Below are 15368 nucleotides of genomic sequence, written 5' to 3'. Positions count from 1 at the left end.
GGTGTACCTAATAAAGTGGCCGGTGAGTGTATTTGTATATATTCCATCCCATAAATTCCATCTTTCATGCACGTTCTACACAGTGTGGTACTTCTTGAAGCACTCCACATGTTGTGGCACATCACACGCAAATGATGTGCATCTGCCACAGTTTCCTGAGTCCTGCAGAGTCCTGCAGCATGGCCAGGACCTCTGCTACAGTGTAGGACCTGGGAAAAAACCACATACATGATTGATTTTTTTTTTTATTTGGACCTATCATTTTATGAAAAACGCTTACATAAATAACATGCCAGAGCTGAAATGGGATTTTATTTGTGGCCTGGTATTCCCTATGTTGTGGGACAGTTTTTTGGCATACACACGTACTTGTGGGGACCTAACGTTACATATGTGGCTCTGACTGGTATGGGGACCTGAATCTTGTCCCCATAAGGGGAAACACCACTGCTGGGTCGGGGTTAAGTTTACGGCTAAGGTATGAATTGAGTTTAGGTTAGTTTTAGGGTCAGGTAGGTACCTGTGAGGTTAGCCTTAGGGTTGGCAGTCAGGGTTAGGCAGTAGAAAATAATGGAAGTCAATGCCAGGTCCCCATAAAAATAGCTGTATCAGATTGTGTGGTATTTTTTACAAGCTATACACACAGGCCTTGAACACCTATGTATTTATTTAGCTAGGAAGAGTATCATAAGAATGCTAAAATAAGACATTGTACATCATTCTGCAATTTGAAATAAGTAAATGAGACACAATCCTGCAGACAATGTTTTCCTTTAGTTAGTGACAAGCTATTTGCCCTTTGGCAACTTTTGTTGCCGCTTACAGAAATAAGCCCATTGACAAAAAATATTTATTCTAGGTACAATTTTGGGGGGTAGGGTAGAGACTTGAAAGATTAAATAATTATAAATATGTCTGGGGGGAAATCATAAGAAATTTTATGAAATTGACCTCTTTCCAGGATGATTTGCATCTTCCATGTCTTCAGCCGGAACGAGCAGGAAGCAGATGATGTTATGCGAGAGGAAGCACTTGGAAACATTTTTTTCAAAATCCAAACCTTTGTCTAAGTTGTCTACTAGTGTATAAGTGGAAAATGTTGCAATAATAGCTTTGAGATTTTTTTACTTAGTCGAAAATGACAGTGATACACTTTGCCAACAATTGTTGCCAGTGGGGCAAAATGGGTTCGCTCTGCGCGACATGGAGGGTGGGAGGAAGGAAATGATCCTGACGTAACTTTTCTACAGCGGGAGGGGGAAATTTTGAGGATTTATTCTCTTTACGTGTTTTAAAACGCTATAATTTCTTCGTTTATTTCGAACTCCTCCTGCTCAGTTGTCTCTGCACTCGCAGCCCTGTTCACACAGGTGCGATGACGAAACTGATGACAGGACGGTAGTCTCGATTTCTACCGTAGGCCAACTTCATACCGTTTCTACCGTCTACCGCTTATATCGCGCAGCCCTACATCACACACTGACATCACACACACAGACATGACACCTGACTCCTGTCCGGCAAGTTTAATTAACAAACCAAAGAGTTAACAGTCATGTATGACAGAGATTCACCAGGAGAAAATGTTGGATAAGGAAGTGTTAATTATTATTGCGGAGGATTATAGGGGTGATCATACTGTGACAACATGAGGTATTTTCCAGAAGCAGTAGGTATACAACATTTCTTAATGTTGGTTTTGGTTCTCCGTTTTCTAAAGAGTTTGACTTTTTCTTGGAATATATTTTGACTTTTTTTAAGTATTATTTTGACTTTATTCAACATTACAACTACAATTTCAAAACTTGAAAGTCAAAAATACTTTTTTGTTTGTTTTTTGTTTCTCTGAGTGACACCAATACTCTATCATAGTTTTGTCAGCATCATATTTGTAAGACAAAAAAACAAAAATACTTTTTTCCTAAATGTGGAAAAACTCTGGAAGAAAAATGTTGTCATCATTAAACACAATTAGTTTTTCTGCTCCTCAGTGTCCAGTCTTTGAATCTCCTCCTCTTCATCGACATCATTCCTTTACTGGGTGCCGTTAATCTGCTCGTTTCTACATCATTGCTACTAGAGCTGGGCGGTATGACCCAAATTTTATATCAAGGTATTTTCTACAATTACACCGGTTTCACGGTATTTGACGGTATTTTTTCCTCACAGCTCAGCTGATAATAAAATGTACATGCTTACTGACTTTTTCTTTTACTGTACCTCTGTATCATTGTTTCCCTCCTTGTACGTCTTTTCTTCTTTGCCTGGTTGTAGACAGTAACCATGCATTTAGGTCCGATCGTGAAGGGTTGAGGAAAAAAATCATTGTCTGGTCTATCGTTGCGTGTTAATAAAATTTAAAACGACAACTCACCTTGCACACCAGTCAACTTCGCCACACTAAAAAACTACTTCCCCCCTGAATTTTCACAATAGAAGTACGATAGAGTTTCCATGCAATAATGTCTCCATTATAACGTAGTGCATTAAATCTAACCGTGCACGACACTGAAGAGTTGTTTACTACATTCAACGATGGTGAAAACGGGATTTTTTTTTATGTCAGACCATATAAGCGGCTGAAACACACCACCCGCCGCCTGTTGTTCCAACAATAATGTTAGCATGCTAATGCGCTTAGCGGTGCTGCAAGGAAACGTGTCCCCAGGGAAACAGTTCACTGGTGGCCGCGACGAAACGTTCCGCACGTGTTCAGGCTATTTACACCGGTATTCAGAAAAGTCATATCATAACAAAAATAAAAACCGGTTTTCGGTACAAAACGGTATACCGCCCAGCACTAATTGCTACACTAAACTTCTATATTAGTCTGTCAAAAATACAGAACCAGGGTATAATCAGATTCATTTGGTTTGTCTTAAAGAGGGGAAGAGTGTTATGTATTTTCCAGGCACATTTAATTCTACAACACAATCAAGTAACCATTTTACCTTCTGTTGTTATGAAAAAAATTATTTTACTTAGCATAATAGCCTAATCTAATGCCTTGAAGTTGGCTTCTGTCTCTTTAAGAACCTCCTATCATGTCAAACACTCCCACTTCAACACGTCTTCACAACAAGGCTTCATGCTGTTTAGAACTGTTGAAGAGGAAAGTCTCCTTGGCATCCATAATTACATTCCCTCAATGAAGGCACTTTATAATCCAAAAAGGTCTGGACTGAGAAAAAATAACAGATGTGAAGGGGGTTAGGCGCAGTGGGAGGGGTGCTTTGTGGGGCGGGATCTCGGCTGCAGACTGAGCTCCAGGGAGGAGCTTTGTGTAGATAGGCGGAGCTTTGTACCAGCAAGCATTTAAGCAGCTCTACATGGCTCCACAGGAAATTCAAGGATTTCTCCAACATGCATGAATGAGTCAAAGCAACACTCTGAGTATGTTTTTGATAAGAGGATGACTTTATAACATGATATAATGCTCAAAAAAGTTGACATATTTTATAATAACTCCCATTTACAAATGAGTAGAGAGCTCAAAACAGCAGCTTTTTTAAAGTGCAGGTTGAGCCAAAGAAAATGATCCCAGTGAAGTTTTTAGTTTCGTGTGTCATTTGCTTTTCCACATAATTCAGATTCTTCTGACTGATCCAATAAATTTCTAATATTGTTTTATAAAAAACTGCAGTTGCACAGTTCTACAACTGCTTCATTTTGTTTTTTCATACTGAAAAACTAAACATAGCTGGTGAAAATGTAAAAAAAACAAAGTTTTCTTCAGAGTTCTAACAGCACAATTAAACAATAAATTGTTTTTCATTAAAGAGCTTTTCAAAATGATGTGACTTACAGCAGAGCAGCTCAGTGGTTAAATCTGAAAACGCTGCTGGCACAATGAATAAGGAGAAAAGGGACATCCCTTTGTGTAATGTTTAACATCACTGTGACGCTTGGGGATTGCCCTTTTTAATTAATTATACTACTGGAATTCCCAAACCAGACCAATAAAATCAGAGTGTTCAAATCTGTGCTCTTGTAAACTAAACCAGTGACGTCTGCTCAGGCTTACCTTGGTGGCGGTGAAGGCGATGATGTGCTGAACATCCCTCCAGCTGAGGCAGGGCCTGACCTGCAGCATCAGAGCCACCATTCCTGCAGCCAGGGGGGCAGCAGCAGAGGTGCCAGTGTGGCCCTCGGTACAGCCCGTGCCCTTCCGCATGGACCAGTCCGAGGTCACCTGCAGAGCCAAAAGATGGGTTAACAGATAAGGCTCAGACACATTAGAGAACTCAAACAACGCTGATGTACTGACAACTGTTTGAACAGTTTCAGTGTAAGGTTGTGTGTAAGTACACACTAACACTGGAACACATGCATGACCCTCAGAGGTTAGAGAGGTTAGCTCTGTTTGTTTGGTGTTAACAGTCAGTGGGAGTGTGTGACAGCGGGCTCGGGCCTTATGGAGGTTGAGAACAAACAAAAACGTGAATGCAGTTGTAGCTACAAAAATAAGAGTTGTTCAGGTAAAATAAGGCTGAAAGGATAGATATATTGTCCATGATGCTCTCCATCATGGACAACCTGTCCCATTCCCTTCATGACACCCTATAAAAACAGTAACACTCTTTTTTTCCTCAATAGACTCACTTAGCTCCACTGCCACAGAGACAACTGATGGAAATCTTTCCTGACATTTGCAATTTTACTCCACGAGCAGCTCACTTCTGTCGAAAAGATGAACACCAGTAAATTTATACCTGCAAATAACAACTGTTAAATGTTATCATGTACTGTGTACAACAGTATATATGTGGTTATGTTTTTTCTTTTTTGTTATGAGTGTTGTTTTTAAAGCTTTTGTCTCAGAACTTTACTGTTACGACAGACCAATTTCGGTCAGAGGATAAAAAACATCTCTTTCCTTTTTTTCTATTTCTCTACTTTTAAGAGACGAGCAAATTCATGGTGACCATTGAAATTATTTTTAGCAGATTTGTCAGTATTTATATTGTACACTCAGTAATTATTTCAAATACTGAATCTCTTCAAGTAGAGGTCTCTGCAGTACATAGGGGGAGTTTCTTGTTCTGTGGGCTGAGTTTGTCTAAATCATGATTAGTTGAATTGACTTGTGTTGTGAGGCAAGTTAACAGATGAAGTAGCCTAACGTAATAGTAAAATTATTGTGAACATGTAAAGGTAATTTATTGATATAGCTATAGTTTAAAACAGAACGTAATGTCTCAAATAAAAACTATGGCAAAGATGTAAACATAAATTATTGACTGCAAATTTGGTGCAACTAACTTCCTGTCTGGATTTATGACTAAAACAAATATTCATATTAAAAATAGGGATCTATCTTTTTCCAGGCGGATTATTTCTGTTTTGACTGAGCCAAATTGTTGTGCGTCCCTCCAAATATACGGTGTTCAAATTTTTTGTGGTTACCATTTTCTGTCTCGACTTATGACTAAGATTAATATATATATTTTTTCAAATATAGTTACTTTCTATCCGTTACAACAGAGCTAGACATCCCCCCAGCTGCCCCAGGCTTTTACAAACCCCACCTAAAATAGTCAATCTGACCAATCACTTCTCTAACAAACTACAGACCAATCCTGTTTTGGACAAAGTCCTCCCACAAAACAAGACACTCCCACTTAGTGACTGCAGACCCCCTTCTCAGTCTGAGTCTTTAACATCAATCTTCAACAAATCCAACTTTATTTACTTACAGCAGTCGCTGAAGTCTCTAAAACAACCTCAGACTGTTTCTAGATGGTAAACTGATGACCACATTTCTTCTTTTCTTGTAACTTAGACATGTTCACATTTCAAGAATAACATGCAGGCAGTGTGTGATGAGCACTGAGTCTGGGAGTGTGCTGGATCCACAGTCAGGTTCTGGCTTATATCTATTCCCTACAAATGATGACGTCCCTGCAGCGAGCGGCGTTACTAAGGTGACTGACACAAACACAGGCAAACACGGATCGACTGATTAAAAAGTTCCTGTTGTCTTCAGAAGTTGTTTTCAGAAGAACCTTGTTTCTGGCTCTCCTGATGTAAAGCCTCTTTTACAGACATGTTCAGTTTTTTTAAGAGTGACATAAAATATAGAATTTTTCACAAATCTAACAGTTCAAGCTTTCTGAAATACACAAAATAACATTTTTTACACTTATGCATCTGTTGATTATGTATCTGTACAACAGTTATTGTCTGGCAACTCTTTAAAAGGAACAAGCTTCTGCCTAGCAGCTTGTCATTTTTGTTACCTCTTATATCTTTTATTTACTAATTAGATTTGGGAGTCACTGGGCAGTCCTATTTTTGGTTTTGGTTCCAAGCTTAGTTGAGGTATTTTAGGTTTAGGGGAGCAGCCTACAGTCAGTTGAATTGCTGGTTCAAACAATCTCTTATGTTTGTTTTGGAGTGGGCTCCCAACTCCCTGTGGTTTTTGATTTTATTTAAATGAAACTTTGTTAAAACATTGCCAGTGTCTGGACTCTATACACTTTGTAGCCATGTTTTGGTACACAGACCATAACAGTTTCATGTATGTCCTTTTTTTATATACTTACAGACACAGCTTCTTATTATTAAGCCTGTCACAAAAACAAATTTTGCTGTATAATAAAATTGCCTCAGAAATTTTTTCACTAGATATTGTTTGGAGACCATTTTAAACTAATATAATGAAAACCAAAGACACTCCTCTAGCTAAAAGCCTGTAGCGCTTATGCTGAAAAGATTACGAGTCCATGCGCCTGGCAAATACCTGAAGTGAGAGTTCACTCCTCCCTACACCACAGAGGTAAAGGAAAATTATCAACTTCCCTTTTTATTGAACTCATTTCAATTTATCGTGCGATTAATATTTATTGCTTTTCGTGACAAACCTAATTATTACGTCTGGGAGGAGTGCATGTCTGGTTTATCCAAATGGTTTTCTTGCTAACTCATAAAGTTTATAATTAAAGAATGTTGTGGTTATGTCTAGTGTGTAACCTCAGTGTAATGTTTGATTCAAGCAAACCTCTTGCTGCCCTTTAAAGTGTTAAAGGGTTCAATTTACAGTTCTGCTCGGTGAAATTTATGACATTCATCTAGACTTTGTTATTCTCTGCCAGTTTCCTTTTAACCAGCAACATAATGTTTTATGATTGCTGTAATTCATTTTATGCATCCGGTCTCTCTTGTAAATGAGACTACTTGTCTCAATGAGATCAACTGTCTACATAAAAGAAAATAAATAATGAAACCTACAATGCTCCTCAGCTGGGCCCCTCCGCTGCTGAACGTGACGGCCAGCATGGACGCGCACTCCTCTGCATAGAAGGGCATTCGTCCTTTCTCATCGACCGCTCCTGCAAGCACACACATTCAAACACGGTGACTCACTCGTGAAGATCACAGACAGGTCAGGTAACCCAACAGCTGCAACTCAGTGTCTCACCAATCGTGATGGTGTAGATGGAGTTGGCGTAACCGTCATAGTTGCAGTTGTCTTTGTATTGACCTCCGTTCCCACTGGCGACCACAAAAATGCTGCCGAAGCCTCGTCTGCCTGCGATCACCCCGTGCTGCAGTGCTGCCTGCAGAGAAAACATAACAATAAGGCTGAATATCAAATATAAACACAGATGAGGAGGAAAAGGAGAAACTTTTTAAGTGAAATCAGAGCACAATTGACTATTTTAGTTGTGCTTATGTAAGTTATATATTGCGCTCTACCGTCCTCTGCAGGACAAAAAGTGTGCTGAAAATGTGACCCACCTTGCCAAGGGGATGAGGTCCATCCACAGTGTGTCCATCATCATCTGGACCCCAACTATAAGATCACAATCCCAGAAACTCTTGATCATAACAATATTAAAACACAATGCACAAGAAACAGAAGTAAACTTGTTTTTGGTGATGTATTGTCATAAATGTCTGACTCGAAAAAAATACTAAATCAGGTATGGTCTGTTTTGATACCTGCAGCTGTAGATATCATTGACTTGATAATGTTTGTTGAAGGCTATGGCCTCTAAGCTGTCTGTCAGAGGGCCGTCCAGGACTCTGATACCTGAGCAGAAAGCAAAATACATTTTCACCAAGTCAGAGAGGTCCACTTAATAAAACCTTCTGATAGATCCAATTATTTATATACACTGCACACAAACAATTCAGTAGCAATTATGATAAAAACACAAACTCAATCAATATAAATTATAAACCAAATTACAAAAGAATTAGTAAATAACTTGATTCCTGTTTTCTACCTTTTAGTCAAATAAAATTATCTTTCAAAATAAAATTAAAAAACCGAAAATATGATTTTCACTTGCTGAAAAACAACGAGATCTTCATAAACTACAATCACAAAGACTTTGCAGTCAAGTGATCTAGAGCTGGAGTTTGTTTACTATCCAGGGGCCTCATGCATAAAGGATTGCTCAGCTTTCGCAAAAGTTGGCGTACGGACAAATTTAGGGAAGTGCGCCGCACCAAAATATTCAGATGTATAAAACCGTGTGCACGCATGTTTCTGCACAGCTTTCCTTTATACATCCCAATGAACGTGGAACTGAGCGCACCTGAGACACCTCCCCTGACACGCCTCCATTTAAATATGTAAAATAGATGTAAATGTGTCCAGAGTGTGAGATTCTCCGCATTGTCCTCTCTGTGGGATCAGAAATGATTTTTAGATACAAGAAAAATATATATTAAATGGAGAATGAGTTTGCCGCATGCAAAGGTGTGTGGGTGTTGGTGTGTACGTGCGTGTGTGAAGCTGCTTTCTTCAGCGGCGCATGAGGCTGAGAGACATTTCCACCTTTACACATCTAATAAATGACTGTAAACTGTATGAATTTGGTAGAACTTAGAAAAATATTTATTAAATAGTAGAAGTGAAGAAACGAGTAACAACGTTTCTGCCGCGGTGTGATTCATATTTTAGAATCATGAAGTCTCTCATTCAGCCGCATGGCTCGGCTCAGAATTACAGTAAAACCGATGGTATCACACAGAACAAATTACTAACTAACTAACTAACTAAATGCTGTCCTCAATTCTTCTTGTGGTGATATCACCCTACAGAACAGCTGACATTGTTCCATAAATTACGCACAACTTTACGCAGAAACAAATCTATTGTCTGTGCCTTGTGGAGCTGAGGAATCATCACAGGTGAGCTGTTCTGAATTAATCTGCTGAGTTGACAACGTTTTTTTTTTCTCAGTGAAAATTAAAAAAGTTTCTTAGACAATTCACACATTTTATTCTTCTCAGCTGTGTGTGCGCTCCGCAGGCATGCGTGTTTCCAACTACGTGACAACAATACAAAAACTTTACAGTTTACAGACTGGACCGAGGTTCTTTTGATCATTTTTAGTCTGAAGTTAAATGATTTTCAGTCCTGGGGTTCAGTTTCATGATGGTTCGAGTTTAAACAATAAAAACTCAAACTAAAAAACAAATCTGACACCGTGTTCAGACGCTCCTTACATCCAGAAAACAGAACAGAGTCATATTTCTGTGGATTCAGGTCAGATTCATGACTTTGTGGGTTAAAACTGTCGACTGAAAAACTTTGCGTGGCTGCCGCACATTCTCACGGCAGGTGAAAAGTGTGCGTATATTTACGCACACTTTTCACACAACGTTGGTTTTAATGCATCCCAACGTGGGCGTAGAACCTGGCGCACGCAACTTTTTGATGCGTACGCACCGTTTATACATGGGGGCCCAGGGGTCAGATTTATAAAGGATTGCGTGGAAACCATACTAAAAATGAACGTACGGCCAACAGACAAAAATGGCGTACGCCAAACAAAATTCAGATTTATAAAACTGCGTACGCATGTTCCACCGCATTTTCCCTTTATAGATCACAGCTGTGCCTCATAATTTGCGCACAAGGTCCCACCTCAGGTTCTACCCTCTACACGCCCACACTCAACCATAAACAGTCAATATAAAGTACCTCATGAATGTTAAGATGTATTTAAATCAGTCAGCTGATCAATGCCAAAAAAGTGATTGGCCGATTCAGACACGCGCTCCGTCATGAATCTGGAGGATGACAGGTGCTGAAAGCTGCTCACGTGAACAGATTGTAATTTACACAGCTTTTCACTCATTTTGCAGGTTTACAGACGTTTAGAGTAATCTGATTTAGTTCTAAAACTCAGCTTCAAATTAATTTTCTCTCAGACGATAAAAACAATAAATAAAATAAAACAAGTCAGATAAAGTTAAGTTCACCCCCCACCCACACACACACACGCACGCACACGTCTCCAAGTATGCAAGTTTCTGGGCTCATATTGTGCGTACACAAGATTTATAAATCTGACCCCAGGTGACTATCATGGAAAAAAATCTAATTTTATTATCATGGTTTGCTGGTGGACAGTTAGTGAACAGATCTGTCGAACAAAGTCATTCTTTTATTTATTTTCTGTGCTCTCAGTTCAGGTTTTACTGAGTCAATTGCTCAGATGATTTGTGTTAAAATTGTGTAGTACAGTTTAATTTGCAGATTTTAATATGTCTTTGTCTGCAAACAAGGCAGACAGGTCTTCAGCTCTCCACGGAGAGAATAAACACATAAAAGTCCATCCAGCCAGGAAAATAACTATTTTCCCTGCCAGCTTTTCTCCTTCACCCCCAATTTACACTACATGCATTTCTGCTCTGCTCTGCTCTGACCTCCACAGCAAATACACAACCATTCTAAACCAACGGGCCTCATGAAAGAACCGTTCCTACGAACAGATCTGTTCTTAAGTTGTGCGTACGAGTGATTTAGGAGAATTTGTGGCATTCGCCAATTTTCTCGTATTCTAAGTTTTTTCAGAAACAAACAAAATTCAGGAGAGGTCCAGACCTGTCGTATATTTTATGAGCAGTCAGTCTGCTGTTATCCAGACGGGTTTTTCTCATTAATAACTTTATATTTCATTAGTTTGAAAATATTTTGAGTTGAAAATTAACCACACTCCATAATTATGTTGACAATAGGCTATTCTGTTTGAACTGGAATTATAATTTTAAATGTAATAATGTAGACTAATGACTTAAATTTGTTAAATTAAATTAAATTGGCTATTAATGCTGTTGTATAGCACTACAATATATGAAGTTAAATGAAGTTCTGAGACATTTTAAAATGTTTTTTTTTTTTTCAGAAACCCATCTGACACCACCTGCGACGGTGCGCGACTGCTCTTCTTCGGAATAAATAAAAACTATGTAACACAGTTGTTTACACTTAAATTAAAAATATTTGACCAAAGGAAAACCGGAGCAGGACTACAGAGAGAGAGATGAATATAATTTAGATTTTTATTTCTGTGTCTGTATGCGACACACAGGAGACCCGACATTAACAGCAGTCATTTCATTCCTCGGCTTTAGCAGGTCTGATGCTGCTAAAAATGACAGATTTTCTTTTCTGGATCTCTGACAGCAGGACTTCAATCTCCGAACTCGTAAAGTTATTCTTTTTTACTTTGTGATGTAATTTATGAATGAACACTTCCTGGTATGTGGGGCAGGAAACACAGCCTAATATGGTGTTTTTGGGATGGTAATTATGCTAATCACCTCTCCTTGTGCGCGAGCACCTGATACACATTCATCAGTTTACGCAGCTCATTTACACACTTTTCCTGAAGATAGAAGAGTTTGTTGAATCTGACGTGGCAGAAACTTAGGATAAGAATACGAACATGTTCTTGCATGAGGCCCAATGAAAGTATTTACACTGGCTCCGCACGACGGCGGTGAGCGGACGGCAATGCGCTAAAATAAGAACAGATCCTATTTTTGCCGGACACTGGAGCTGCTCCACAGTCAATCTACAAAGATCATGTCACACCAACAGGAAAAGGAATGAACACAACATCCATATTTTCAAAATAAGACGCCATAAGGTGGAATAACTGTGTTGAAATCCTAGCTTTATTAATCAATATATAGATACATTTCTACACAAATGCTGTCAGAATGTATCGTTCTGTTTGGGAAGCAGACGGCAACGTGTAGCATGAAGCAGATGTGTACACACACGATACACGTGGATTTTATTTTGAAATCAGAAACTTCAAAAAGACGACAGCGATTCAGTTTCAACCACAGATATCAAAAGCTTTTATATCTATGTTTTCAGCTGTGTTTGGAGTTCGTCTTTCACAGAATTCATTATATTTTGCTCTGACTTCCACATTTATCACTGGATTCATCTCGTGATCTCCTTCCTGCACACCCTCCCTCCTCTGTGTGTCGCAGCTGAGCGGAGCAGACGCTGTATAAATTGGGTTGCAAATGAACAGCTGCGAACTGCGCAAAGCACCACAGCAGAGCAGAGCAGAGCAGAGCAGAGTCGCATGTAGTGTCTGACATTTGAGGACCTCTAAACCAGGCGTTTTCTGACTCTAAAACCTTGTGGTTTCGAGAACAACGCTACATTTATTCATGTACCTGCCACCTTGCTGCCATAGGCCACGCCCACAGCACAGAAGCTGTTGTTGGGAACGGCTGCAATCTCTCCAGCGCACCGAGTCCCGTGGTGGTTGTCACTGTGGATGTCTGGATGAGGCATTGGGTCCGGATCATTGGAGTTAAGATCGTAGCTGCCCTCGGGACTCTAAGAGGGACACAGAACCAGCTGTATGAGTGTGGGGTTCACACCTTCCTAGCTTTAGTTTGAACGGAGACAAAACCAGTTTAACGGGAAATGTGCTGTTGGTTGCAAAAACAAAATCAAGTCTGATGTTACAACTTCCAGGTTAGTTTGTGAGAATGTAGATGAAGTAGTTTTATAGCACTAAACCTTAACATTAAAAAGCAGTTAAAGATTTGACAAAAGCACATCACAGTCTCAAACACGAGATTTCTCTCTTCTATAACTCAGAGCTAAACTGCTCTATAAGCAACACTTATGTTGTAACAGTTTTATCTTACATAGTTGAGCTTAATGTCCTGGTGGGTGTGCTCCACGCCGTCATCTACAACCACCACTGTGACTCCCTGACCAGTGATGTTTTGTTCCCACACTCCTGTCACATTGATGTCCATGCCCACGTTGAGTTGATTGTGCTGTAAAATCAGAAACAAGAGAACAGTTTATAATATAGAGAGATGATCAAAGTAAACTTAAACCACAGACTAAAACTGTGGAGAGCACAATGAAGCAAAGGTCTAAGCATGTGTTAAAGGGGACCTATTATGCAAAATTCACTTTTTAAAGTTTTTTACTCAATTTTGGGTATGTACTTCTTAAAAAAACTGTCCTAGGACCAAAAAATGCACCCAGGGGCATATTTACTGTAAGTAAATGTATTTTAATGTATTTTAATGACAAGTTTTATACTTCTGTCATTTTGTGATGTCACAAGCCGTACGACAACCCACCGGAACCTGCGTTCAGCCCCTCACCCAGGTGAAGCCCCACCTCCTCAGTATAAAAAGCTGTCACGGTTGTTGTTGTGTAATGCGCAGCTCAGTTTGCAACAAGCCTCCAATAGGGCAACAGGTAGAGTGTTGGACCAGAGAGCAGGAGACCAGGGTTTGAGACCGGCACAGATGCAATTTAATTATTTATTTATTTTTGTTCATTATGAACACGTTTTCTCATGTAGCTCTATTGTTTAGCTTATTGTTAAAGCCTATTTGTTCGAGTTTCTGAGGTTTTTTGACTGCTGCTGCTGCTGCCTGCTCTGGTAACAGCATGCAGAGTGAGCGCAGAGTATTAGATAAGTATTAGATAAATTTCACTAAGTGTGTTCAATACTTTTCCCCCGTGCCATTCCACATTATTACAAATAACTTCATTTCTGGACATTTAATTTGATTTCTTTGCATGTATGGATCACTTGGGTTGTTACCAACATCTGGTGAAAATTTCATGTCATTAGCACCTCTAGTAATATATTTACTGAGAAAAATGTTGACGTGTTCAATACTTATTTTACCCGCTGTATACACAATCCCAGAACTAGAACTCACCAAGTGCCACTGCTTCGGGTAGTTTGGGTCGTTGAAGCTCATTGATCTCTTAGAGCGACTGAGCTGTCTCTCCTTGGAGTACCACAGGACATGAGGATGGGCTGCTAGAACGTCAGCCGGTTGGACACTTCTTTTCCAGATTCCTCCCAAAGAATCAGATCCAGGTTTTATTGAGCACAGCAGGTAGTGGCCTTCCAGCTCTCCGATCTGGCCCTGGTTCTGCAGACCAGCCTGCTGCGCCACCTGAGCTCGAGAAGATGATCATGAATGAACAATGGACAGAATAGAATAGAATAGAATAGAATAGAATAGAATAGAATAGAATAGAATAGAATAGAATTCAACTTTGTCATTGCACATGTTACAAGAACAAAGCAACGAAACGCAGTTTGCATCCATCCAGAAGTGCTTTGCAAGAAATATTAATATGTACAGTATATTACAGTATTTATATTACAGTATATTACAAATGCACAGTAAGTGGTTTTAATATGTTATAGCTGTAAGTATATACGGTTATGAATGTACAAGATATGAACTTACAGACTATGAATTTACACAAAAATATGAATTTCCATGCTATGATCAGTTTTAAAATATGATGGCGTATAAATTGACTATGTACTCATTAACACGAGTAGATTGTTTATACAGTGGTGAGCAAAGCAGTGCAGGTAAGTGGTGTTAGGTCCATGTGTTATGGGTATTGTGCTGCTGATGTCAGGAGGCAGAGTTCAGGAGTGTAACAGCTGTAGGAAAGAAACCTTTCCTGCACCTGGAGGTCTTGGGATCTTAGATCCTTAGAATATGGACTATACCTATAATTGTGGTCCAGTTAAGACTTTAAAATATTAAAAGAATGTTAGACAGAACTTTTATTTGAAGTTTGAAAGCCAAATTCAAGTTCGTTCTGTAGGGATGTTGACCTTTCGTCAGCAGCTGCTGCCATTTTCTTCCCAAACTGCTGTGACCAGATTTTGCAAGGCTGCTCGGTGCATTTGCTTGTAATTTCCTCCTGCTTCGTTATTTCTATGAATTTCAACAAATCGGGCTGCAGTCAGGTAGTTAGCTACAGCCTCGTCTTTGAGTTTTTAATTTTTGTTGAGGCGTTTTGAAGAGACAATTTTTTGAAAAGAGGATCAAATTAAATCACCCGAGTTTTTCTAGTGACCCCTTAAAGAGATAATCTGCCATGAAGAACATTATTTTATCTGCCCTTCTTCCAAATTTGATAATGATTTGAAACATCGAAGTATGTTTTTTTTATCCAGAACAGCGCTTGTTGCAAAGTGTTTTGATGCTCGTCTTCGTCACGACACATTTAAGACGCTGTCATTGGTTGAGGAGCTTTGTTTACAAAACAGATGTCCACATGGTTTTTAAATTGTTTTAATTTCCTT

The 15368-nt window shown here is 39.3% G+C and overlaps 1 protein-coding gene across 2 annotated transcripts in view; it reads right to left on the bottom strand.

The window, feature by feature from the left end:
* Positions 1-15368, bottom strand: part of pcsk7 (proprotein convertase subtilisin/kexin type 7) — a 27618-nt gene that overhangs the window by 9360 nt on the left and 2890 nt on the right. For both annotated transcript variants that reach the window (XM_014026031.1, XM_014026032.1), the window contains exons 3-10: positions 13969-14211; positions 12925-13059; positions 12442-12607; positions 7945-8035; positions 7741-7795; positions 7421-7559; positions 7231-7331; positions 4025-4192 (exon numbers count right to left, since the gene is read on the bottom strand). In XM_014026031.1, coding sequence (XP_013881485.1) covers positions 4025-4192; positions 7231-7331; positions 7421-7559; positions 7741-7795; positions 7945-8035; positions 12442-12607; positions 12925-13059; positions 13969-14211 — 1098 coding nt within the window. The remainder of the gene's footprint in view (positions 1-4024; positions 4193-7230; positions 7332-7420; positions 7560-7740; positions 7796-7944; positions 8036-12441; positions 12608-12924; positions 13060-13968; positions 14212-15368) is intronic.

Source organism: Austrofundulus limnaeus, unplaced genomic scaffold (genome assembly GCF_001266775.1).
Source record: "Austrofundulus limnaeus strain Quisiro unplaced genomic scaffold, Austrofundulus_limnaeus-1.0 Scaffold518, whole genome shotgun sequence".
In the NCBI taxonomy this organism is placed as follows: Eukaryota; Metazoa; Chordata; class Actinopteri; order Cyprinodontiformes; family Rivulidae; genus Austrofundulus; species Austrofundulus limnaeus.
This window is presented reverse-complemented; position numbering and strand designations above follow the sequence as displayed.